Here is a 24,831-nt window from a genome sequence, read left to right as displayed (position 1 = left end):
AATCCTCCTCTGTTGAGGTCGCATTTTGGTGATCATTCTCATAGGGCACAAATATCTTCATATTTTTAAACTGTTAAGAGAGGTCTAATCACATATCTCTTCCCCAGACCTCTTTACCAATTTTCCAATCATGTTTCTTCGAAGTCTCCAACCATTCACTAAGCTACAGCACATGAATCTGTACACAGCACGTGAATCTGTACACAATTGCACATCTGGCCACTTTTTCTTCCAAGAAAAGTGAACAACCAGGTGCACTGCTTGAAGTTCTGCTCACTGGAAGAATTTCCCTTCGCCACCGTTCTTCAGGGATATCCCAGAAAGAGATTGTAGTGCAAGAGCTTTCCACTTTGGGGTTATACCTGCATACATGCAGAACCATCTGTAAACCAGATCTGAGTCTTTTCTTCCTGTCAACTGATTGTGGAAAACTCCTCATGGGGCAATAGGTACAGGCCGGGAGAAAGAAGGTGCTATAGCAGGAACGGGGACCATGGGCTTCTGGGCCACTTTTTTCATATAACCTATTTGTGCCTTCAGGGCCTGCTTGGCCCAGAGTCATATATACCAGTTCCATTTGATGATGGAGTGCTACTGTGCATGCCCAATTCTATGGCTTGGTAGGTCAAACGACACTCAGTTCATGAAGCACAGCTCATATTGCAAGGCAACTTGGTGACCCATGGTTAAACCTTTAGTCTCTGGGTTCCAGTAACAGGCCAAGAGCTATTTATCAAAAGGGTAATAGTTATCTTTGCAGGATGGCATCCAAAATTTTAAGGGCTTGTGGTGTGATTTACCTATAGGGACCTTCCAAAGCTCCAGGCAGTTTCCTTATGTGCCACTGACACTTCAAGCACCACTGGATCTGCTGAATCATATGGTCCAAGAGGCATAGCAACTTGGACAGTGGCCTGGACCTGCTGCACAGCCTTCTCTTGTTCTGGGCCCCACTAAAAACTAGCAGATTTTCAGGTCACTCCATAAACAGACAAGAGCTGCATACCCAAATAAAGAGTATGTTATCCCCAAAATTCCAAATCCCACATGTATTGTGTCTTCAAAATCCCACAGGTTTTTGGGTCTCTTTTTTTTTAACTAATATAGTCTCTAAAGGCATTTATTTATTTATTTATTTATTTATTTTTGGCTGTGTTGGGTCTTCGTTTCTGTGCGAGGGCTTTCTCCAGTTGCGGCAAGAGGGGGCCACTCTTCATCGCGGTGCGCGGGCCTCTCACTATCGCGGCCTCTCTCATCGCGGAGCACAGGCTCCAGACGCGCAGGCTCAGCAATTGTGGCTCACGGGCCCAGTCGCTCCGCGGCATGTGGGATCCTCCCAGACCAGGGCTCGAACCCGTGTCCCCTGCATTGGCAGGCAGACTCCCAACCACTGCGCCACCAGGGAAGCCCCTGGGTCTCTTTTTTGATTATAGTAAGGGCCAGATACAACAACTTTTTCTTCACCTCAGAAAGAATATCTCAATATGCCCCGCACCACTAGACTCCTAGATATTTCACTAATGTAGAAAATCACTGAATTTTAGTCAAATTTATTTCCTACCCTTGAGACAAAAAGGTCTTACCAATAAGTCTACAAATCCCAAAGACTGCCAGAAAATCACCAGAAACTAGGAGAGAGACATAGAACAGGCCTCGGGAAAAACAAACAAACAAACAAACAAAAAACTCTGGCTTACCCTTTGATCTTGGACTTTGCAGCCTCCAGAGTTGTGAGAAAATAAAATTCTGTTATTGAAGCTACTTAGGCTGTGGTACATTGGCAGCCCTAGCAAACTAATATGCCCGAATACTCAAGTACATGTGCAGCAGCTTTATTTATAATGTCAAAAACTGTAAATACCTCACATACCCATCAGCAAATAATTACATTAATAAATTATGAGATATCCATACAGTAGTATACTAATTTAAAAATGTCAACTACTAATACAAGGTAAAACATGGAAGAACTCAAAAACATTATGCTGAATGAAAGACAGCTTACACATGAAAAACAAACACTGAATCTCCAGAAGAGACAAATCTAATCTATAGTTTTAAAAAACAGATCAGTGGTTGCCAGGACTGGTAAAATTGACTGAAGAAGAGCATGATACAAGTTTCTGAGATGACATAAGTGTTCTATCTCTTGATGGGAAAGTGATTACATGTGAATACATTTGACAAAATTCATATAACTCTGTCTTTATGGTGGTTACTTTTTGTTGTATGTAATGACATTTCAGTAAAATTGATTAAAAATATAAATAATTTTAGAATCCCAAATATTTATTTGCATAAAAATAAATTAACCTTTAGAAAACAGTTTCTAGGTTAAAAAGTACTTTTGCAACATGGTTTTATTGTTCTTCACAACCATGTAAGATAGTTAATTTTTTAAAAATTCTTCTTTGCTGAGAAACTGAATCTCAGAAAGATTAAGTGGCCTGTCCATGGTTTGATGGACAACCAGGTCACATCTATGCTTTTGGATTTCAGTGTTTCTCATACTAAACAATGATATTCATTAACCTATTGCCTGCTCCTTCTCCTATAATTCCAGATTTTAAGTATATTAAAATTACTCACTTATTTTAAATATAATATTTATTACATGTGAAAAATAACTACAAAAGCACACAGAGAAAAAATAATTTTGTCATTCCCCAAAGTTGACTGATTTCTATAAGACTGGCATATTTCTGACAGGGTGACTTTTCCAGAATTACAAAATTAAGTTCTCCTTCCACACATTGAAATCACCCCAAAGGAGCATAGGAATTTACCAAGAATAGAGAGTCAAAATTTGTATAAAACAAATAAGTTACACCACTAGAACCTAGCAAACGTTCAATAAATGGTAATTTTCAGTATCTTCTGTTATATGAGATCATTCCTAATAAATAAGGAGAGTTACCCAAATTTTCTTGACATGAACCATCCCTTTCTGCTAATTTGTTCATTCTATCTATCTACCCACCCTCTTCCAGGTAGTTCTATGGAGGAGGCAGTAATGGAGCTTCAGTGTAGAGAAGTGCCTCAGTTTCCCTCCTATTGTAGATTAAATAATGTGCATAGGAGAATAGCATACTTTATTTTAGATTAGGTCAATATTAAACTAATAACTAGAAACCAGATTCATTCCTACTAGTACATGTCACTTTAATGAAAAAACAAACAAACTAAACAAAACAAAAAAAATAAGTTAGCTGACATCCATGACATCCATCTATTTATTTATCCTTGTCAATGACCAAAGCGGTCAGTGTATTGTAACTATCTAAAAAATTAATTATAGATGTTTTGTCAATTATGTTCTTTATGTCCTTATTGGGAAGTTGGCATGTCATTTAGACTATACTTGGGAATGAAAGTAAAAATAAATGGATTATTTACCATTTTGCCTAAATTTTAAAACAAGACACTATTCTTCCTTCTTCATTAAAAATAACCAGTAATAGTTTAAATTAACTAGTATATTGTGAACAAAGCTATAAGCACAAGTATACTTTCAATTTTTAGTAATCTTTGAACAGATTTATCTGATTTACTATTGGAAAGAAAGACAATGGGCAACAAAACCTCATTCACTTCTTTTTTAATGGCACTCTCAGCTTCTCCTCTCAGAAAGGCCAATATCAAAAACTGTTAATTCTTAAATTGCTACCACAAGTTTACATACAAGAATCTCCAGTATGTGGAAAAGGCAAAATTGAAGTAAATATTCAGTTAGCAAAGGGTCTGATCACTGGTCTTATGTTTTAAGAATTTATTGAGTAGATTAGACCTCAAAAAATGAAATAGATAATTAGGAATGTGAATGCTGGCATTTGAAATTTGGAAAGTAGGATTGGAAATGGATATTCTAGGTCATATATCTGTAGATGTTTATTGTCTTAAGGAGGTTTCCCCCCACCATCTCCATGTCTTCAAACCTTACAGACAAAAAGATGTTGAATACTCTATATCATTATATCAATTTATATGGCTTTACCCAATCCTCAGAGATTACATGTTTCAGAGTTTCTCAAGGTAATATAGTGAAAGGATATCATTTCTAAAATCTGGCCAGAAATAAATGTTTCATGAACAGCTGAAAGAGTAAGACTCCCCTGGAGGCCAGTATTCTGTCATCTTTATTGCCGGAAGATGATGAGGCATGAGTGTTCTAGTGAGGAAGCACAAGTTCATAATCATGCTCATGCTCAGGGGTACAGAAGGAAGACCTAGTAGTGCAAGCTCTCCTGAGAAGGGCATATTCTGTTTCTGACCCTTCTCTTAATGGTCTCACTCTCTTTGCAATGTTCTCATAACCATCATCGTTGGAGCTCTGGGAGGGTCTTCGATTGGGCCTATGATTAATGACAGTGTAGCACACTTCTTCAGAACCACTGCCATTCTCATTTTCCTGCCAAGTACAAAGAAAAAAGAAATCAAGGATCCAGAATCAATCATCAGATTTGAACTTTGTGCCCCACTACCCCTCCCTTTTTCTTGTCTAATGGTGATCTGGGTGTAACTCAGGTATTCAAAGCCCTTTCTCCAAGCCCTGATATTTTAGAGCCCTCATTTTAGCAACATGAACTGTGCTTCAAACTACCACTCATTCTGCTTTCATTTCACCTCAAATAATAAAAGAGGAAAAAAGGACACTATTATCTCCCTGACTATCTAGAGGAAAGCAGTTGTATACTTCATGCCACACATACTGAGATGCAATATATGCAACAGTCAGACCTCAATAAGTAATTAATCAAATTACGTAACAATAACCCTTCATACGATAAAATTCAATTAATATAATTTAGAGTTTAAATAATTTTTAATTGCACAGACCATGAAAGAAAAATTAAAACATTAAAATACTACATACTAATTAAATCAATAAAATGTTTATGATGTACTATTAAAAAGAATAAACATTTTTTCATATGTTGATTGATATCCACCATGTTTATAAATATAAAAGTTAAGTCCTGGACATAAGGAATTTTTTTTGCAGTAGAAGAAAATAAGTTGAAAATTTATTAGACCTTTCTATCAGAAACAGAATATTCCCCATTTTCAAAACAGAATATTACATTTGTAAGGCACGTTTTCTTTTCATATTAATAGTCTATTTATAGTCCATATATAATGAATAAGTTTATTTATTAATAGCTATTCTATACATACACATACACACACCCAAATTGGTTAAAAATGAGCATTTTCTACTACATAATTTAAATATGGGTAACTATGTTTGTCCTGGTTACATGTAAATATTTAATCCTTTAATTTACAAACTTAGGAACAATTTGAGAAGGAAAAATTGAGTTTAATGTACTAAATTTATTACATTGGCTGATACAATATGTACATTTGAAAACACTTAGCTGCTTTATATTGAAAAATCCTCTTCCTTATCACTATTTATTTTTTTACTTTTGCCATTTCAGTGCTTTACAGTACTATCAATTATCTCATTCTTTTCTCTCCCTTTTTTACTTTATCTTGCTTCTGTAATATTTAGTAAGGAGTATATTGGAAAAAAAAGAAACAAAAGCAGGTGATAGATTTAGAAAACATCTTCCTGATTATTGAAGTCAATAATTATTTTGGTTGCCGCAATAATTCTTTTGGTCCTGGGATTCTAGCAAGGTTAATGTGGAGGAGGAAAAGGGGAACGGGATGGAAAGTGGAAAGATCTTGATTGTACTCAACGAGTGGAAGTCCCTGATAGGATGCTGTAAGTTCTCCATTTTCCATTTTGAGAGAGTACATCCTTGTAATCAAGGGCATACCCTTGCTGATCGATGCTTCATATCAGAAAATGTTTCTCATTATTTGGCAAACTTTCCTCTTAGTAGACAGACCATCCTCATGGACATAAAGATTAGAAGGGAATGTGGAAAGCTAAAAAGAATCAATGTTTTATGGTGGTCAGATTGTAGTTGTGAATTTGATTTCATTTATTTTTGTTATAATAGCTTTGAAAATTAAAATAATAGACTTTGGTAGAATTGGGACAACAATAAAAACTTACCAGTCACCTAAATCTGTTAAAATATTTTTATTTTTAAAATTATTTTCATTTCTGCATTAAAATTACCAGGAATAATATTTAAAACATGAAAGACTTGGATAAATCCATTCAGAAATTACAAGTAAAGAAAGACCTACAACTAGGCTTATCTGAACTTGTCTGTATTTTGACATTTATCAGACAAATGTTATAATGTTTGTATTACCTGATTAGACATGGATGGAACATCTTTACCTGGAGGATAAAAATAAAAAGAAAGCAACGTAAGGGTTTTGGAACATCACAAGTTGGAGGTAAAGAGATGGTGAAAAGTAAACAAAGCAATGATAAAATTTCAGAGGTCCACTATCTAAACATGTCGTGATTTGGTTTTTTTAATGATTGAGGTTCTCAATTCTGTATGACAATATCAAGGGAGAACATATGTTTTGGGGAAGCATCAATGCTATGATTCTATGTAAAGGATACATACCAAAGCTGGTGAATATAATAAATTTTGGAATAGTATAATAAAATTTTATCAATAAACATGATATGAAAATAAAGTATGGCAAGTATAAAAAAAGAATAATTCTGATATGATATAAATTTTATAAAATATGATATAAATTTTATAATATCATCATAAGAAAATCAAATAATCCTTAAGATGAACGATATTATAGAGATAGGTACTGAAATAACAAAAGTAAATATTTTAAATTAAGTACAGATTCAGGTTGATTACAGCTATGAATACTGAAGCAAATTATACATCTGTTAATCTAAGATTCATTACTAATATTTTAAATAAAGAAGTTAGAACTACAGAGGTCACAGAATACAAAATACAGTAAAATCTCAATTTATAAAAGGAACATTGACTGATTCTTAAATCTAAAACCAAACAGGCTTGAAAGTGATTCTGAGCAAAATTATAGAATATGTTAAACAAACTAAAAAAATTCTGTATAACAACAGTATATTAAAAACTTTTTTTAAGACATCTTTATTGGAGTATAATTGCTTTAAAATGTTGTGTTAGTTTCTGTTGTATAACAAAGTGACTCAGCTATATTTATACATATAGCACCATATCGCCTCCCTCTTGTGTCTCCCTCCCACCCTCCCTATCCAACCCATCTAGGTGGTCACAAAGCACCGAGCTGATCTCCCTGTGCTATGCAGCTGCTTCCCACTAGCTACCTATTTTACATTTGGTAGTGTATATATGTCCATGCCACTCTCTCACTTTGTGCCAGCTTACACTTCCCCCTCCCTGTGCCCTCATGTCCATTCTGTACATCTGTGTCTTTATTCCTGTCCTGCCCCTACATTCATCAGAACCATTTTTTTTTAGATTCCATATATATGTGTTAGCATATGGTATTTGTTTTTCTCTTTCTGACTTAACTTCACTCTGTATGACAGACTCTAGGTCCATCCACCTCACTACAAATAACTCAATTTCGTTTCTTTTTATGGCAGAGTAATATTCCATTGTATATATGTGCCACATCTTCTTTAACCATTCAGCTGTTGATGGACACTTAGGTTGCTTCCATGTCCTGGCTATTGTAAATAGAGCTGCAATGAACACTGTGGTACATGACTCTTTTTAACTTATGGTTTTCTCAGGGTATATGCCCAGTAGTGGGATTGCTGGGTTGTATGGTAGTTCTATTTTTCGTTTTTTAAGGAACCTCCATACTGTTCTCCATAGTGGCTGTATCAATTTACATTCCCACCAACAGTGCAAGAGGGTTCCCTTTTCTCCACACCCTCTCCAGCATTTATTGTTTGTAGATTTTTTGATGATGGCCATTCTGACTGGTGTGAGATGATACCTCATTGTAGTTTTGATTTGCATTTCTCCAATGATTAGTGATGTTGAGCAACCTTTCATGTGTTTGTTGGCAATCTGTATATCTTCTTTGGAGAAATGTCTATTTAGGTCTTCTGCCCATTTTTGGATTGGGTTTTTGTTTTTTTGATATTGAGCTGCATGAGCTGGTTGTAAATTTTGGAGATTAATCCTTTGTCAGTTTCTTCATTTGCAAAGATTTTCTCCCATTCTGAGGGTTGTCTTTTCTTCTTGTTTATGGTTTCCTTTGCTGTGCAAAAGCTTTTAAGCTTCATTAGGTCCCATTTGTTTATTTTTGTTTTTATTTCCATTTCTCTAGGAGGTGGATCCAAAAGGATCTTGCTATGATTTATGTCATAGAGTGTTCTGCCTATGTTTTCCTCTAAGAGTTTTATAGTGTCTGGCCTTACATTTAGGTCTTTATGGAGAGTTTTTATCATAAATCGGTGTTGAATTTTGTCAAAAGATTTTTCTGCATCTATTGAGATGATCATATGGTTTTTCTCCTTCAGTTTGTTAATATGGTTTACCACATTGATTGATTTGCGTATATTGAAGAACCCTTTCATTCCTGGGATAAACTCCACTTGATCATGGTGTATGATCCTTTTAATATGCTGTTGGATTCTGTTTGCTAGTATTTTGTTGAGGATTTTTGCATCTATGTTCATCAGTGATATTGGCCTGTAGTTTTCCTTTTTTGTGATGTCTTTGTCTGGTTTTGGTATCAGGGTGATGGTGGCCTTGTAGAATGAGTTTGGGATTGTTCTTCCCTCTGCTATGTTTTGGAAGATTTTGAGAAGGATAGGTGTTAGCTCTTCTCTGAATGTTTGAAAGAATTCGCCTGCGAAGCCATCTGGTCTGGGGCTTTTGTATGTTGGGGGATTTTTAATCACAGTTTCAATTTCAGTGCTTCTGATTGGTCTGTTTATATTTTCTATTTCTTCCTGGTTCAGTCTTGGAAGGTTGTGCTTGTCTAAGAATTTGTCCCTTACTGCCAGGTTGTCCATTTTATTGGCATAGGGTTGCTTGTAGTAGTCTCTCATGATCCTTTGTATTTCTGCAGTGTCAGTTGTTACTTCTCCTATTTTATTTCTAATTCTGTTGATTTGAGTCTTCTCCCTTTTTTCCCTTGATCTGTCTGGCTAATGGTTTATCAATTTTGTTTATCTTCTCAAAGAACCAGCTTTAATTTTATTGATCTTTGCTATTGTTTCCTTCATTTCTTTTTCATTTATTTCTGATCTGCTCTTTATGATTTCTTTCCTTCTGCTAACTTTGGGTTTTTTAATTCTTCTTTCTCAAATTGCTTTAGGTGTAAGGTTAGGTTGTTTATTTGAGATTTTTCTTGTCTATTGAGGTAGGATTGTATTGCTATAAACTTCCCTCTTAGAAATGCTTTTTCTGCATCCCATAGGTTTTGGGTCGTCGTGTTTTCATTGTCATTTATTTCTAGGTATTTTTTGATTTCTTCAGTGATCTCTTGGTTATTTAATAGTGTGTTTTTTAGCCTCCATGTGCTTGTATTTTTTACAGTTTTTTTCCCCCATAATTGATATCTAGTCTCATAGTGCTGTGGTTGGAAAAGATACTTGATACAATTTCAATTTTCTTAAATTTACCAAGGCTTGATTTGTGACCCAAGATATCATCTATCCTACAGAATGTTCCATAAGCACTTGAGAAGAAAATAATCTGTTGTTTTTGAATGGAATGTCCTATAAATATCAATTAAGTCCATCTTGTCTAATGTGTCATTTAAAGCTTTTATTTCCTTATTTATTTTCATTTTGGAAGATATGTCCATTGGTGAAAGTGGGGTGTTAAAGTCCCCTACTATGATTGTGTTATTGTCACTTTCCCCTTCTATTGCTGTTAGCATTTACCTTATGTATTGAGGTGTTCCTATGTTGTATGCATAAATATTTACAATTGTTATATCTTCTTCTTAGAATGATCCCTTGATCATTATGTAGTGTCCTTCTTTGTCTCTTGTAATAGTGTTTATTTTAAAGTCTATTTTTTCTGATATGTGAATTGCTACTCCAGCTTTCTTTTGATTTCCATTTGCATGGAATATCTTTTTCCATCCCCTCACTTTCTGTCTGTATGTGTCCCTAGGTCTGAAGTGGGTATCTTGTAAACAGCGTATATAGGGTCTTGTTTTTGTATCCATTCAGCCAGTCTATGTCTTTTGGTTGGAGCATTTAATCCATTTACACTTAAGGTAATTATCAGTATGTATGTTCCTACTACCATTTTCTTAATTGTTTTGGGTTTCTTTTTGTAGGTCTTTTCCTTCTCTTGTGTTTCCTGCTTAGAGAAGTTCCTTTAGCGTTTGCTGTAAAGCTGGTTTAGTGGTGCTGAATTCTCTTCTCTTTTGCTTGTCTCTAAAGGTTTTAATTTCTCCATCATATCTAAATGAGATCCTTACTGGGTAGAGTAATCTTGGTTGTAGGTTTCCCCCTTTCATCACTATAGATATGTCCTGCCACTCCCTCCTGGCTTGCAGAGTTTCTGCTGAAAGTTCAGCTGTTAACCTTATGGGGATTCCCTTTTATGTTATTTGTTGCTTTTCCCTTGCTGATTTTAATATTTTTTCTTTGTATTTAATTTTTGATACTTTGATTAATATGTGTCCTGGCGTGTTCTTGGATTTACCCTGTATGGGATTTTCTTCACTTCCTGGACTTGATTGACTATTTCCTTTCCCATATTAGGGAAGTTTTCAACTATAATCTCTTCAAATATTTTCTCAGTCCCTTTCTTTTTGTCTTCTTCTTCTGGGACCCCTATATTTTGAATGTTGGTGTGTTTAATGTTGTCCCAGAGATTTCTGAGATGATCTTCAATTCTTTTCATCCTTTTTTCTTTATTCTGCTCTGTGGTAGTTATTTCCACTATTTTATCTTCCAGATCACTTATCCATTCTTCTGCCTCAGTTATTCTGCTATTGATTCCTTCTAGAGAACTTTTAATTTCATTTATTGTGTTGTTCATCATTGTTTGTTTGCTCTTTAGTTCTTCTAGGTCCTTGTTAAAGGTTTCTTGTATTTCCTCCATTCTATTTCCAAGATTTTGGATCATCTTTACTATCATTACTCTGAATTCTTTTTCAGGTAGACTGCCTATTTCCTCTTCATTTGTTTGGTCTGGTGGGTTTTTACCTTGCTCCTTCATCTGCTGCATATTTCTCTGTCTTCTCATTTTGTTTAACTTACTGTGTTTGGGGTCTCTTTTTCATAGGCTGCATGTTCGTAGTTCCCATTGTTTTTGGTGTCTCCCCCAGTGAGTGAGGTTTGTTCAGTGTCTTGTGTAAGCTTCCTGGTGGAGGGGACTGATGCCTGTGTTCTGGTGGATGGGTTCTGGTGGGAAGGGTCTAGTCTGGTGGTGTGTTTTGGGGTGTCTGTGAACTTAGTATGATTTTAGGCAGCCTCTGTTCTAATGGGTGGGGTTGTGTTCCTGTCTTGCTAGTTGTTTGGCATGGGGCATCCAGCACTGGAGCTGGCTTTTTGGTGGAGCTGAGTCTTAGCATTGAGACAGACATCTCTGGGAGATCTCTTGCCAATTGGGGCCGGGATATCTCTGGTGGTCCAATGTCCTGAACTTGGCTCTCCCACCTCAGAGGCTCAGACCTGACACCAGGCCAGACCACCAAGACCCTGTCACCCACACAGCTCAGAAGAAAAGGGAGAAAGAAAGAAAGAAAGAAAGTAATAAAAATTATTTCAAAAATTACTAAATTAAAAAAAATTATAAAAAAGAAGAGAGCAACCAAACCAATCAGCAAATCCACCAATGATAAAAAGTGCTAACACTAAACTAAGATAAACATAAAAGTCAAAAACAAATCAGTCACAGACAGCAAACCCCAAGTCTACAGTTGCTCCTGAAGTCTGCCACCTCAATTTTGGGACACTTCATTGTCTATTCAGGTATTCCACAGATGCAGGGTATATCAAGTTGATTGTGGGGATTTAATCTGCTGCTCCTGAGGCTGCATGGAGAAATTTCCCTTTCTCTTCTTTGTTCACACAGCTTCTGGGGTTCAGCTTTGGTTTTGGCCCCATCTCTATGTGTAGTTCACCCTCTGGTATCTGTTCCCTGCCCACACAGGAGGGGGCTAAAGCAGCCGCTGATTAGGGCACTCTTGCTCTATTAGACTGTGGGGAGGGAGGAGTACGGTAGTCATAATTGGAATGTGGGGCAAGCCTGTGGTGGCAGAGGCCGCTGTGACGTTGCACCAGCCTGAGGTGCACCGTGTGCTCTCCTGGGAAAGTTGTCCCTGGATCTCGGGACCATGGCAGTGGTGGGCTGCACAGCCTCCCAGGAGGAGAGTGTGGATAGTGACCTGTGTTTGCACACAGGCTTCTTGGTGGCTGCAGCTGCAGCATTAGCATTTCATGCCTGTCTCTGGGGTCCAAGCTGATAACCATGGCTCATGCCCATCTCTGGAGCTTATTTAGGCAGTGCTCTGCATTCTGTGGGCAGATAGGGAAGCAATCGCCTCTCCTCGTGCACCCCAAAACAATGGTCTCTTGCCTCTTCAACAGGTCCAGACTTATTCCTGGACTCCCTCCTGGCCAGCTGTGGCACACTAGCCCCCTCAGGCTGTCTTCATGCAGCCAACCCCAGTCCTCTCCCTGGGATCTGAAGCCCGAGCCTCAGCTCTCAGCCCCCACACACCCCAGCTGGTGAGCAGATGAGCCTCTCAGGCTGGTGAGTGCTGGTCGGCACTGATCCTCTGTGAGGGAATCTCTCTGCTTTGCCCTCTGCACCCCTGCTGCTGCGCTCCCCTCCATGGCTCCAAAGTTTCCCCCCCGCCACCCCCCATCTCCACCAGTGAAGGGACTCCCTAATGTGTGGAAACTTTTCCTCCTTCACAGCTCCCTCCCAGAGGTGCATGTCCCATCCTTATTCTTTGTCTCTGTTTTTTCTTTTTTCTTTTGCCCTACCCAGGTACGTGGGGAGTTCTTTGCCTTTTGGGAAGTCTGAGGTCTTCTGCCAACGTTCAGTAGATGTTCTGTAGGAGTTGTTCCACATGTAGGTGTATCTTTGATGTATTTGTGGAGAGGAAGGTGATCTCCACATCTTACTCCTCCTCCATCTTGAAGGTCCCCCTCTGTTAATAACTTTTAATACCTCACTGTTCTTCACAAAAAAGTCACGTTCAGTGCACAGATTTCAAATATGAAATGCTATGTATATCCATATAATCACATATATTTATAAATATAATCGTATGTAGTGACAATTAACCAAATATGTTTTTAAATTAGTACTGTTGTATAATCATAAACTGAAGGAATTATGTAGCCTGAGTACAATTCAATTATAGTATTAGAGACAACAATTTGGAGAACCAAGCATAAGTATGAAGGGCATGAAGAAATCAAACACTAGTTGGTGAAGTGGTTGCAGCTTTTGTGCTGAAAATGTTGAAGTATTTAAGAACAAGCATATTTATTCTAAGATTAAAATGTGGGAGGGGGCGCATCTCAGCGAGTCACGATGATGAGGGCCACCAGCCTGTGGTGAGCTAGTGGATTACCTGCTGCTCTCGAAGAGCCCCTCGCGCCTCTTGCAGACTCAGTGGCTGGCGCTGGGCCCATGAGGAAGCATGGTGGCCCGAGCTCGTGAGGAAGGTAGAGGCAGCGACGCGGCCCGGGAGCAGCGCTGCGGGGAGGCCGCTCTGCAGGGTAAATGTGACAAGCCCCCACCACCACTGCTGTCCTCCCGAGTGCGCGAGGAGCGCGGGCAACACCAGGACCCCACCAGGCCACAGACCCTGCCCAGCGGCCAGCACCCGGAGCACGCCTGGCAGCAGAGCTGCATGATGGCACCATGCTGGTCACCCTGAAGACCCTCCAGCAGCAGACCTTCAAGATCGACATTGACTCAGATGAGACGGTAAGAGCACTGAAAGAGAAGATTGAATCTGAAAAGGGTAAAGATGCCTTTCCTGTAGCAGGTCAAAAATTAATTTATGCAGGCAAAATCCTCAATAATGATACTGCTCTAAAAGAATACAAAATTGATGAGAAAAGCTTCGTGGTAGTTATGGTGACAAAACCCAAAGCAGTGACAACACCAGCACCAGCTACAACTCAGCAATCTAATTCTGCCACCACTACCACAGTTAGTTCCTCCACAGCACCAGCTGTGGCTCAGGCCTCAATCCCTGCCCCCACTTTGGCCCCCATTCCCACACCTGCATCTGTCACTCCAGCATCAACGACAGCGTCTTCTGAACCTGCACCTGCTAGTGCAACGAAACAAGAGAAACCTGCAGAAAAGCCAGCAGAAACACCAGTGGCTGCTAGCCCAACATCAACTGACAGTACACCAGGTGATTCTCCTTGGTCAAACCTTTCTGAAGATGCAACACGTGCACTTGTGACAGGTCAGTCTTATGAGAATACGGTAACTGAGATCATGTCAATGGACTATGGATGAGAGCAAGTAATTGTAGCCCTGAGAGCCAGTTTCAACAACCCTGACAGGGCAGTGGAGTATCTTTTAATGGGAATTCCTGGAGAGAGAGAAAGTCAGGCTGTGGTTGACCCCCCCCTCCAGCAGCGAGTACTGGGGTTCCTCAGTCTTCAGTGGCTGCAGCGGCAGCAACTATGACAGCAACGACTACAGCAACAAGTTCTGGAGGACACCCTCTTGCATTTTTACGGAATCAGCCTCAGTTTCAACAGATGAGACAAATTATTCAACAGAATCCTTCCCTGCTTTCAGCATCACTACAACAGATAGGTCGAGAAAATCCTCAGTTACTGCAGCAAATTAGCCAACATCAGGAGCATTTTATTCAGATGTTATATTGAACCAGTTCAAGAAGCTGGTGGTCAAGGAGGAGGGGGTGGAGGAATTGCAGAAGCTGGAAGTGGTCATATGAACTACATTCAAGTAACGCCTCAGGAAAAAGAAGCTATAGAAAGATTAAAGGCATTAGGATTTCCTGAAGGACTTGTGATACAAGCATATTTTGCTTGTGAGAAGAATGAGAACTTGGCTGCCAATTTTCTTCTACAGCAAAACTTTGATGAAGATTGAAAGGGATTTTTTTTTTTATCTCACACTTCACACCAGTGCATTACACTAACTTTGTTCACTGGTTTGTCTGGGATGACTTGGGCTCATGTCCACATACTTGGTATAAGGTAGTGGATTGTCGGGGGTGGGGAGGGGGGATCTAAGATACAGGGTAGGGATGAATACCGTGCCTGTCTGCTTCAATTAGCAGATGCCGCAAATCCACACAACGTGTAAAGTATTATACAACCAAAAGTCAGCTTTTGCAGGTCTTTATTTCTTCTATAAAACAATAGGTAATTTTCCTAGGTTTCACTCTTTTTAGTGTACTAGATCCAGAAATTTAGTGTAATGCCCTGCTTTATATTTTTTGACTTAACATTGGTTTCAAAAAGAATCTTTGCTACCTAGAATCTACAGTCTCTATTTTATGGCAACACTGGATAATGGCTTTGTGAAATTGAAAAAAAAATTGGAGCAACTGTAAACAGAAATGCCAAATTATTGATGGTTATTGTTGCTGCTTCCAATAAGTATAAAATTAATGTGTAAGAAAGCCCATTCTTTCATGATAAATACTTGGGATTGAGGGGGGAGAAGGGGACTCTTTTCTTAAAATGAAAATAATTACTGCTATTTTAAATTTCTTTATCATTGAATGTGAGACCCTTCTAACATGAGTTGAGAAGCTGTACAAGTATAGGCAGAGTTATTTTCCTGTTTACATTTTTTTGGTTTGTTTTGGGGGGGAAATTGGTAGGTGTCTAATTACTGTTTACTTCATTGTTATATTGCAGTAAAAAGTTTTAAAACTACAGTTGCATGTTTGCTTTTGATGTATCCCTTTGTGGAATTAGCACTTTGGGGCCAATGGAGAAATACAGCATTCACTATCCCTGTCTTCCCCTTCCCTCAGCAGAAATGTGTTTGTCAGCAAGTCGTGAATTCCAACTGCTGCCTTTTTTAAAACCCACAAAATTCTGATTCAGTTCAAAATCAATGCAAATGTCTCAAAACTGGGTTTCTGATATTTGTAAATGTTCTTCCTTATTAGATAAGAATGTATGACCATTAAAGTCATTAGGATTATTTGCTTTCGAAAAGAGAAGGTGGATAGAACTATCATCTAACATCTTTTACTGCATTGGACAGACTGGAGAAACCTTTTGGAAGGGTTGAGAGATGCGGCTGGAAAAGTTCTTTGGAAAATATACAATCAAGATATCTCATGGCATATTAAAATAAAAATCTTAAAAAGATGTGAAATATGCCATCACTATGCTAAAGGTCAGCTAAATTAATATCCTAAGTAGACTTCTTATTTGAAATCAGGGCATTGATTGGAAAAAAAAAATATGAGCCTTAGCACCAGAATTTAAATATCTGAGAAAATTTCTGATGACTGAAATTAACCTGAATTCCAAACTCCAACAAGTAAGACTATTGTGTCACATGAGGTGCTCCCTCTGGCCTTGGATAGCGGGACTCTTCCTTCCTTGATTGAAAACCCTGAGGAAAGTTATCTTGCAAAGGAAAGCCACCCAGTATCCCTCACCAAGAACACATCATTATATTCAGAGTGAAAATAGAAATCAGATCCAAGCATGCCCTTAACTTTCAGTAAATTATAACAGAAAGAGAATACTGTCTTTTTTATTTATTTTTAAAAATATTTATTCACTACTTGCCAAAATCAAACAAACAAAAGTGTGAATTTAGCAACACGTTGTTGTTAATGAATTGATTCTGTGAGTCCTGGATTATGAAAGAAAGCACACATATGTATGGAACTGAATGAATGTCTAGATATTGATGCACTTACCAGAAGGTCTGGACTCAATAATGCAACTCACAGAGTTGAGAGAAATTCTAATTATTAACTAGAGAGGCTGCCTAGGAACTGATCTCAGTAATGGCCTGTATAAAGCAGCATTGTTATTTTAGGTTGTAATTGTCTCCTATTACTGCTGTAACACATTACCACAAACCGATGGCTTAAACAATGCAAGTTTATTTTCTTATAGTTTTGGATATCAGAATTCTGAAATGAGTCTCACAGGGCCAAAATCAAGATGTTGACATGGTTGCATTCCTTTCTGGAGGCTCTAGGGGAGACTCCATTTCTTTGCCTTTTTCAGTTTCTGGAGGCTGCCCCCATTCCTTGGGTCATTGCCCCCTCCAATGCTTCAAACCAGCAATGGCTGTTTGAATTTTTCTCATGCTGCATCACTGTGACACTGTCACTTCTGCTTCTCTCTTCTACATTTTAAGAACCTTCTTGTTTTAATTGTGTTCACCTGGATAATGCAGGATACTCTCCCCACCTCAAGACCTTTAATCATGTATGCAAAGTCCCTTTTGACATTTAAAAAAATAGTCAAACTTGGATTTCTTTGGGCGACTTTATTCTACCTACCACACATATATTCCTTGTCATAAAGGAAAAAAAGGAAAATATCTAAAGATTTAGGAATGTAAGTATATTTAAGTGAATATATTAATATAACCTTCTCATCATTGTCCCAACATCCCAGAAAATGGCAAAGAAAACCTTCCTTTCCCCAAGTCCATGAGAAAACACATTGGTAAGCATCGCATTGTTTTCTAAATTGCAAATTTTGCTTGCTGTTTGTTTTTTGGTAAATCTTGTGGTGCTATTATTATTCGTACACCATTAACAGACTACCATGTCTTTCCTGCAATTCAAACCAATAATTATGACCAAACTGCAACTGTTGGTACCAGGAATGGCTGAAGCAACAAACTCCCAAGGGTATGAGAATCTGGGCTTAGTTACATCACCTGGTTTGGTTTAGAGGCAAACCGGATCCCATCAGTATTAAAAAATGAGACACAAGTGGTCCACAGTATACTTGAGTGGAAAAGCCCAGCCTAGATGACTGCTCTAACAGACCTTTTGGGAAAGAATGAGGAATATAAAGACTAACTCATGGTATGATTGCTTCTGGAGCACATAAACAGAGAACGTGATACAATCAAGACTTTAAATTTGTGGTTCAAGGGCTGATCAAAGGACCAAGGAAATGGCCCTGAAAGAATCTTCTTTATACCTTAGCCCACTAATTGGGGAATAGAATTTTCCCCCTGTGTCTATTGTCATAGTGTGTTGAAGGGGTCCATAAACCCCTTGACTTGAAAATGTGGGTGAAAGCAGATATGTTGACCAACTTGCAGCATCATTATATAGATTCTCCTTACCAGCTCTGGTGGCATGGTCCAAATGGAAGGTAAACAAATTAACTAACAGCAATATAATTTCCCTAAGGAAATAAGGAAATTATTGACTTGAATATCAAAAAGATGCAGAGGTAGTAATTTTGATCACTTTTTCATTTAATTTCCCTTTTTGGCCTTAGTAAAGGATGGCCATGTCTTGGACATTTTCACAAATTTTAATTAGATGGCAACTTCAATTGTATTTACTGTTGCAGTTGAGGTCTGTTAACTTTACTAAAGCAGTACATTGGCAGCTATCTAGATGCATTTGCTTTCACATGGAGGAACACCAGTGCTGCTTCATTGGTGTATTTCAGGGCTATATCAATTTCTGTCTCTCTGTCAAAATCTGCTTTGCAGGTACATTGATCATTTCATGTATCCACAGGACATAATAATGGTCTATTACATGGAGGACATAAGGCTGATAGGTCCTGGTGAACATAAAGGAGCAGGTACCCAAGGCTACTTTAAACACATAGGTTGCCAAAGGAAAATGAAGGAACCTGCACCTCAGTGAAGTTTTGGGGGGTTTAGTAGCCTGAACTATTTCAGGATAATCCCATCTGAATCAATTTGCATTCCCTCTTCCTGTAAATAAAAGTAGCACAATATTTGTTGAGCTTCTTAGAATTTGAGTAAGCCATATACCAGTTGGAGTTGGGCCCAAAGAGAGAGTCTCCTGTGATAACGGATTAATAAAATACAAAATTTGATGTCATAAAAATATTAATGAAATAAAGGAACTCTAGTAACACATGATCTCGCACGTGCACGCATGCGTGCACACACACACACACACACACACAGAAGCAATGTTAGGAAGAGCAAGAGGGCATCACTATAGATCCTGCAAACATTAAATACATACAAGGATATGATTAACAATTTTAAGCTTAGGACTTTGGAATTTTAATAGAAAAGGAAAAGTTTGATGAAAAATATAACATGCAAATCTGACAAGATGAAACAGAAAATGTGAATAGTCTATAACTACAAAAGCATTTGAATCTATATGTTAAAAAAAAAAAGTTCTTCACAATAAATATCTCCCCTAGATACTTTTCCCCAGAAAATTCTACCAAAGATTAGAAGAAGAAATAAAATCAATCATACACAAACTCCTCAAGAAAGTAGAAATATTCCAAATCTGGATCATTAAGAAGCACCAGCATTTTAGATGTACTGAAGAAAGGGCAGTATCAGAGAGTAGAGAGGATTTGCAATTGAGGATCCTAAGAGTAGAGTGTGGTGCCAAACAAATGGAGGAAAGAAGAATTTCAGGAGGGAGATTTTGAGCAACATTTGTAAGTGCTAGAGATACGGTGATTGAGATTAAGATTGAAAATTGTCCTTTAGAGTCTGTAGTTACATCTGGGTGTTCAACTTTTTTGAACGTGACCCATAGTTAGAAATATATTTTATACCCTTGTTTAGTACAACCATATACATATGCATAAAAAAATAATTGTCTCATATAACAATTTTATGTGCAATGCACTATGATGCTCTTTAAGCATGTTATTCTAGTTATGGCTATGATGAAGTTTGGTAAAATACATTATTTCATAGTCCATTGAATACACTCAGTGGAGTGGTAGTACCAGAAGTAAGCTACTATGAGCTTAGAGGTGATTGGGAAATGCAAAGTTCCAAATACTGAGGCCATACAATTCTTTCAAGAAGCTTGACTGTAAGATGAGAAGACAGTTGAAGCAATAGTAATAAGAAAATGTGAGTTTCCTTCATAATTGTCCATTTTGAGTAATTACATGATTATTACACCTAGATACTATGTCAAACAGAGTAAATGCTTAAGCAAAAAAAAAAAAACAAAACAAAACTTAAACCAGATAATATTCAAAGTGGCCTTATTTTAAAACACCAATATATAAATTAAAATTGGCAGAGCTTGGTTAATTGCTTCCCCTAGAAGTCTATAAAGTATTGCTAGAAATAAATTATGTGCAAATACTACTGTAATACAAAGAATAATGAGATCAGTTTTGTGAGACAAAACAAGTGAAGGACTAACACATCCCTATAAGTCCTATAAAAACTCCAAGCAGAATTTCCTCCAACTGTAACATAGTATCAGAACATCAGCTAATTTGTATGTTTAAACTTACATCCCTAGTATGAAAAATATTACAAAGCAATGACTTACTTTTCTTACCTTGACCTTGATTTTCTATCTCAGATGTAGTCATTTCCTGCCTACAAAGGGGAAAGATAATAATATGAGACACTCCAGTTCTCTGAAGCTAAAGTTGCACTTGAAAGAAATATTTCATTGCCCTTAACCTAAGGTCATTGTTAAATTTACAATTCCAAGGTTAAGTAATATTAAAAGCCTGCTTATTCTAGCCCTTTCAGAAAGACGATGAAATAAAGTTAACACTGTATAGTGTTATATACAATTGAAATAGGCTAAGAGAGTAGAACTTAAATGCTCTCACATTTAAAAAACATAATATGTGAGGTGATGGATGTGTTAATTATCTCAGGGGGCAATCCTTTCAAAATGTATACATATATCAAATCATAATGTACCCTTTAATTATCTTAAAATTTTATTTGTTAATTATACTTCAATAAAGCTGAAAAAAGAAAAACGACAGAAATCTAAGAAAAGAATGAAAAGTGGAGAACAAATTCCACAAATGCCAACAAAATAGTTTATGAATTTATTGAATTTAGGAATTACTAAATTATTAGACCATGTATATTGTATATTATCACATATATGGAGAACATATGTGCAATATAGTGAAATTGGGAATGATTCAAAGGAAAATATTGAAATTCAATTTATTTCTCTGCCATTCTTGATGAGTGAGTACATCTTTAAAGATAAATGAGAAGTCTTAGAAATTCTAACTACAAACTTGCAGTTACAGACATTAATAAGTGTGGGCTAGTGAAGAGAGAAATAAAGATTATCTCTACAGGGACACAATTCCACACCACACAATAGGGAAGAGACAGAGAGGGGATGGAGTTGCCAACACAGCATTTTTTTTTCCATTTCCCAGGCTCCTAAAATTGAGGGAAAATATGGAGGTGACAAAGGACACAACCTGTAATGACCTTCCCACCTCAAAGAGGGTAACACATACAGAATGTAGATGTGCCCAGGGCAGAAGGAAGAGAATATTTGGTGAGGAGGCAGTCTGAGACAACATACTAAAATCAAAGCCTGAATCTTCGGTTATTTCTCCTCTGCACCCTCCCCAAACCAATGCACAAATGTACACACACACTACTTTATCTCACAGATGACCTGCTTGCACAGCAAGGTACTATGCACAAAGTTGCAAGCATGGACTCTATGACAAAAAATAATACAAAAATAGCAGAAACTATGTATTAAAGGCAGATAGAGAGTAATTATCTGTTAATAACTTTGTTAATAATAATAATACATGGAGAGGGAAAGTGGGCTAGCATAAATCAGGAAAACAATGGAAAGAAATGACAAAATTTTTAGAGAAAGTAAAACAGTATTAAAAGCCTGGAAAAGTAAAATAAATTCTTTTTAAAGGTTTTTTTTTTTTTTAAAGGAATTCCTTTATTTTTATTATTTATTTATTTATTCATTTTTATTTTTGGCTGTGTTGGGTCTTCGTTTCTGTGCAAGGGCTCTCTCCAGTTGCGGCAAGCGGGGGCCACTCCTCATCGCGGTGCGCGGGCCCCTCACTATCACGGCCTCTCTTATTGTGGAGCACAAGCTCCAGACGCGCAGGCTCAGTAGTTGTGGCTCACGGGCCTAGCCGCTCCGCAGCATGTGGGATCCTCCCAGACCAGGGCTCGAACCCGAGTCCCCTGCACTGGCAGGCAGACTCTCAACCACTGCGCCACCAGGGAAGCCCCAATAAATTCTAACAACAAAGCAATAGCATGAAAAGCACACTTGAACTGAAAATTAAAGGGTAGAAAATGAGGAAGTAGAGTGGTTAGAGAAAGAATGATAATTATGAAAAAAATAAAGCCTAATATACACATATTTGTTATTTCTGGACATGAGAACCAAACAAATAAAAGTATCCAAAGATATTTTTAAAAAACTCCTGAAATAAAGACCTGAAAACGATTTTACAGGGGGAAAATAACACAAATCATATGGAACATTGAAAGGTAATAGCTTTTAAACTTCACGAATAAATAATCAATGGACAAAGGATTAACCTCCAAAATATACAAAGAGCTCATGCAGCTCAATATCAAAAAAACAAACAACCCAATAAAAAAAATGGGCAGAAGACCTAAATAGACATTTCTCCAAAGAAGACATACACATGGCCAAGAAGCACATGAAGAGCTGCTCAACATCACTAATTATTAGAGAAATGCAAATCAAAACTACAATGAGGTATCACCTCACACTGGTTAGAATGGCCATCATCAAAAAATCTACAAACAATAAATGCTGGAGAGGGTGTGGAGAAAAGGGAACCCTCTTGCATTGTTGGTGGGAATGTAAATTGATACAGCCACTATGGAGAACAGTATGGAGGTCCTTTAAAAAACTGAAAATAGAATTACCATATGACCCAGCAATCCCACTACTGGGCATATACCCAGAGAAAACCATAATTCAAAAAGACACATGCACCCCAATATTCATTGCAGCACTATTTACAATAGCCAGGTCATGGAAGCAACCTAAATGTCCATCGACAGATGAATGGATAGAGGAGATGTGGCACATATATACAGTGGAATATTATTCAGCCATAAAAAGGAACAAAATTGGGTCATTTGTAGAGACATGGCTGGACCTAGAGACTATCATACAGAGTGAAGTAAGTCAGAAAGAGAAAAACAAATATCATATATGAGGAATCTAGAAAAATGGTACAGATAAATTAGTTTGCAAGGCAGAAATAGAGATACAGATGTAGAGAACAAGAGTGTGGACACCAATGGGGAAGGAGGGGTGGGATGAATTGGGAGATTGGGATTGACATATATACAGTAATATGTATATAATATATAACTAATGAGAACCTGCTGTATAGCACAGGGAACTCTACTTCACTTTAACACTTTGCTGGTTAAACCTTGACAAGCATGTGGTCTACAGAGGGAGATGGACTGTAAAAAGCTAAACTAACAAATATAAAGTTACAAGTTAAGAGAAAGGCATGGCAAATATAAGTAGGGGGCAGTATAGGAAATCGACAAGGTATGGAAACAGCATTCGTACATAGTCTAGTCACGGAGATCTTTCTGAGAAATCATAAGAGCCAGCATCTCCAGAAAAGATGTTATCAATCACAAGCAAGGAAAACAAAAACCATGTGCACTAGCAGAGCAACATTTACTAGGGCCCTGAGGTGAAGATGATTGGTGGCTTGAAGAACATGACTTCCTGGGAGATAATAGGTGAATATGCAGGGTGAGGAATGAGATTGGAGAGGTACACAGGGGTTAGTCCTTATTGAATTTTAGTCCCTGGTGAAGAGTTTGGATTTTATTCTGGATGTAATACAGAACCATTGAAGGGTCTTAAGGGAAAGGCATGATTAGATTTATATTTCTGAAAGATTATTCTGGCTAAGTATGAGGAATAGGTTGGAAGTGTGGTCATTCCAAATAGACAACCAAAACCAAACGTCCTTTATTTCAGCTATACATTCATGCATTTACTTTATATAACGATTAAGAAACAAAATATGTGCACATGTTTAGATAGAGTCTCCATCTAACATTCTGCCAAGTCTTAGAGGCAATCACCAAAGAATTCTATCATGTGGCTCTAAGAGGTCTAAGATAAGGGGTTAGCTCTCATGGGACAGAGATTCTGGAAGTAAATCTCTGGGGAAAAATATGATCTGATAGGCTGTATTCTTACCGTTTCCTTTTCACATCTGGGCTTACATTCCCAAGCTGCTTTTGATTCTCTTTCAGGCAACTAGATGAAAACACAAAGAAAAAAGAGATTGTTACCTCCTTCCAAATGTTTTCGTCTACTTTTTTAGGTTTCCTTACCATTGAAAACAAACCTGCCTTTCCTTTTTGTCAAACTTCTCTTTCCTTTGAAACTGGCAGTCATAGATATAGAATGCAATTTGGAAGTTGACAACAGAGGCCAGGCTTACGATGGGAGAAAAATGTCTACAGTCTGATCTTTGATTCTCTCAGTCTCATTTTTAATTATCAGGAAAGTTCCAGAGCTGTGATTGATCATGATCAGGCATGCAAATTTCCTGAGTCTCCAGAAGAAACAGGAGAGGCCAAGAAAGTAGAAAGACCCTAACAATGGGAAGGTGCAGCCTCTCCAGCGAGGCCAGGTTACATCAGCAGCTTATGAGCGTCCTGTGGAGCACTAGGACTATTGACTCTGGCCATTTGGGCCAGAGCAAGATTCTCCAGACCCTTCTGTTTTGCCATCCATGTACATAAAAGGCAATGTAATCTTTGCCTACTTTCAGAGAATTTTATGTTGTTCATATTACTCTTAGGCTTTTCTCATCAGTTAAAATCATTCTTATGAGAATCAAGCAAACACCGAATGATGAAGTTGCAACAAGAGAAACCAGTGACTTGCATGATTACACAGTGGTTATGCAATAGATAGCCATAGACCCAATCCCGTGATTCAGTTAATCAAATTCTTCACTACACATGTTGTACAAACATAGTATTTCTTGGAATAGTCTTTTTCCACTATTATCAA

General features: G+C 37.7%; 1 protein-coding gene and 1 pseudogene across 1 annotated transcript; one reads left to right on the top strand and one right to left on the bottom strand.

Annotated features, from left to right (window-relative positions):
- Positions 1-4,118: 4,118 nt before the first annotated feature.
- Positions 4,119-24,545, bottom strand: GCSAML (germinal center associated signaling and motility like). Its single transcript, XM_061189030.1, has 5 exons — positions 24,451-24,545; positions 24,007-24,066; positions 20,317-20,366; positions 6,234-6,262; positions 4,119-4,408 (listed from the first exon to the last, which is right to left on the bottom strand). The coding sequence occupies exons 1-5, from the start codon at positions 24,543-24,545 to the stop codon at positions 4,169-4,171; spliced, it is 474 nt and encodes a 157-aa protein (XP_061045013.1). The 3' UTR covers positions 4,119-4,168.
- Positions 13,716-14,948, top strand: LOC133090249 (UV excision repair protein RAD23 homolog B-like; annotated as a pseudogene).
- Positions 24,546-24,831: the final 286 nt, after the last annotated feature.

This window comes from Eubalaena glacialis, chromosome 4 (genome assembly GCF_028564815.1).
Source record: "Eubalaena glacialis isolate mEubGla1 chromosome 4, mEubGla1.1.hap2.+ XY, whole genome shotgun sequence".
Lineage (NCBI taxonomy): Eukaryota > Metazoa > Chordata > Mammalia > Artiodactyla > Balaenidae > Eubalaena > Eubalaena glacialis.
This window is presented reverse-complemented; position numbering and strand designations above follow the sequence as displayed.

What these genes read in the sequence shown, in the direction of transcription:
- GCSAML (XM_061189030.1), bottom strand. Translation starts at nt 24,545, where the DNA reads ATGGCAAAACAGAAGGGTCTGGAGAATCTTGCTCTGGCCCAAATGGCC. An exon ending in GACGCTCATAAGCTGCTGAT is followed by an intron (nt 24,067 to 24,450) that starts GTAACCTGGCCT and finishes GTTTTCATCTAG; the next exon opens with TTGCCTGAAAGAGAATCAAA. An exon ending in TCAAGGTCAAGGTAAGAAAA is followed by an intron (nt 6,263 to 20,316) that starts GTAAGTCATTGC and finishes TTTATCCTCCAG; the next exon opens with GTAAAGATGTTCCATCCATG.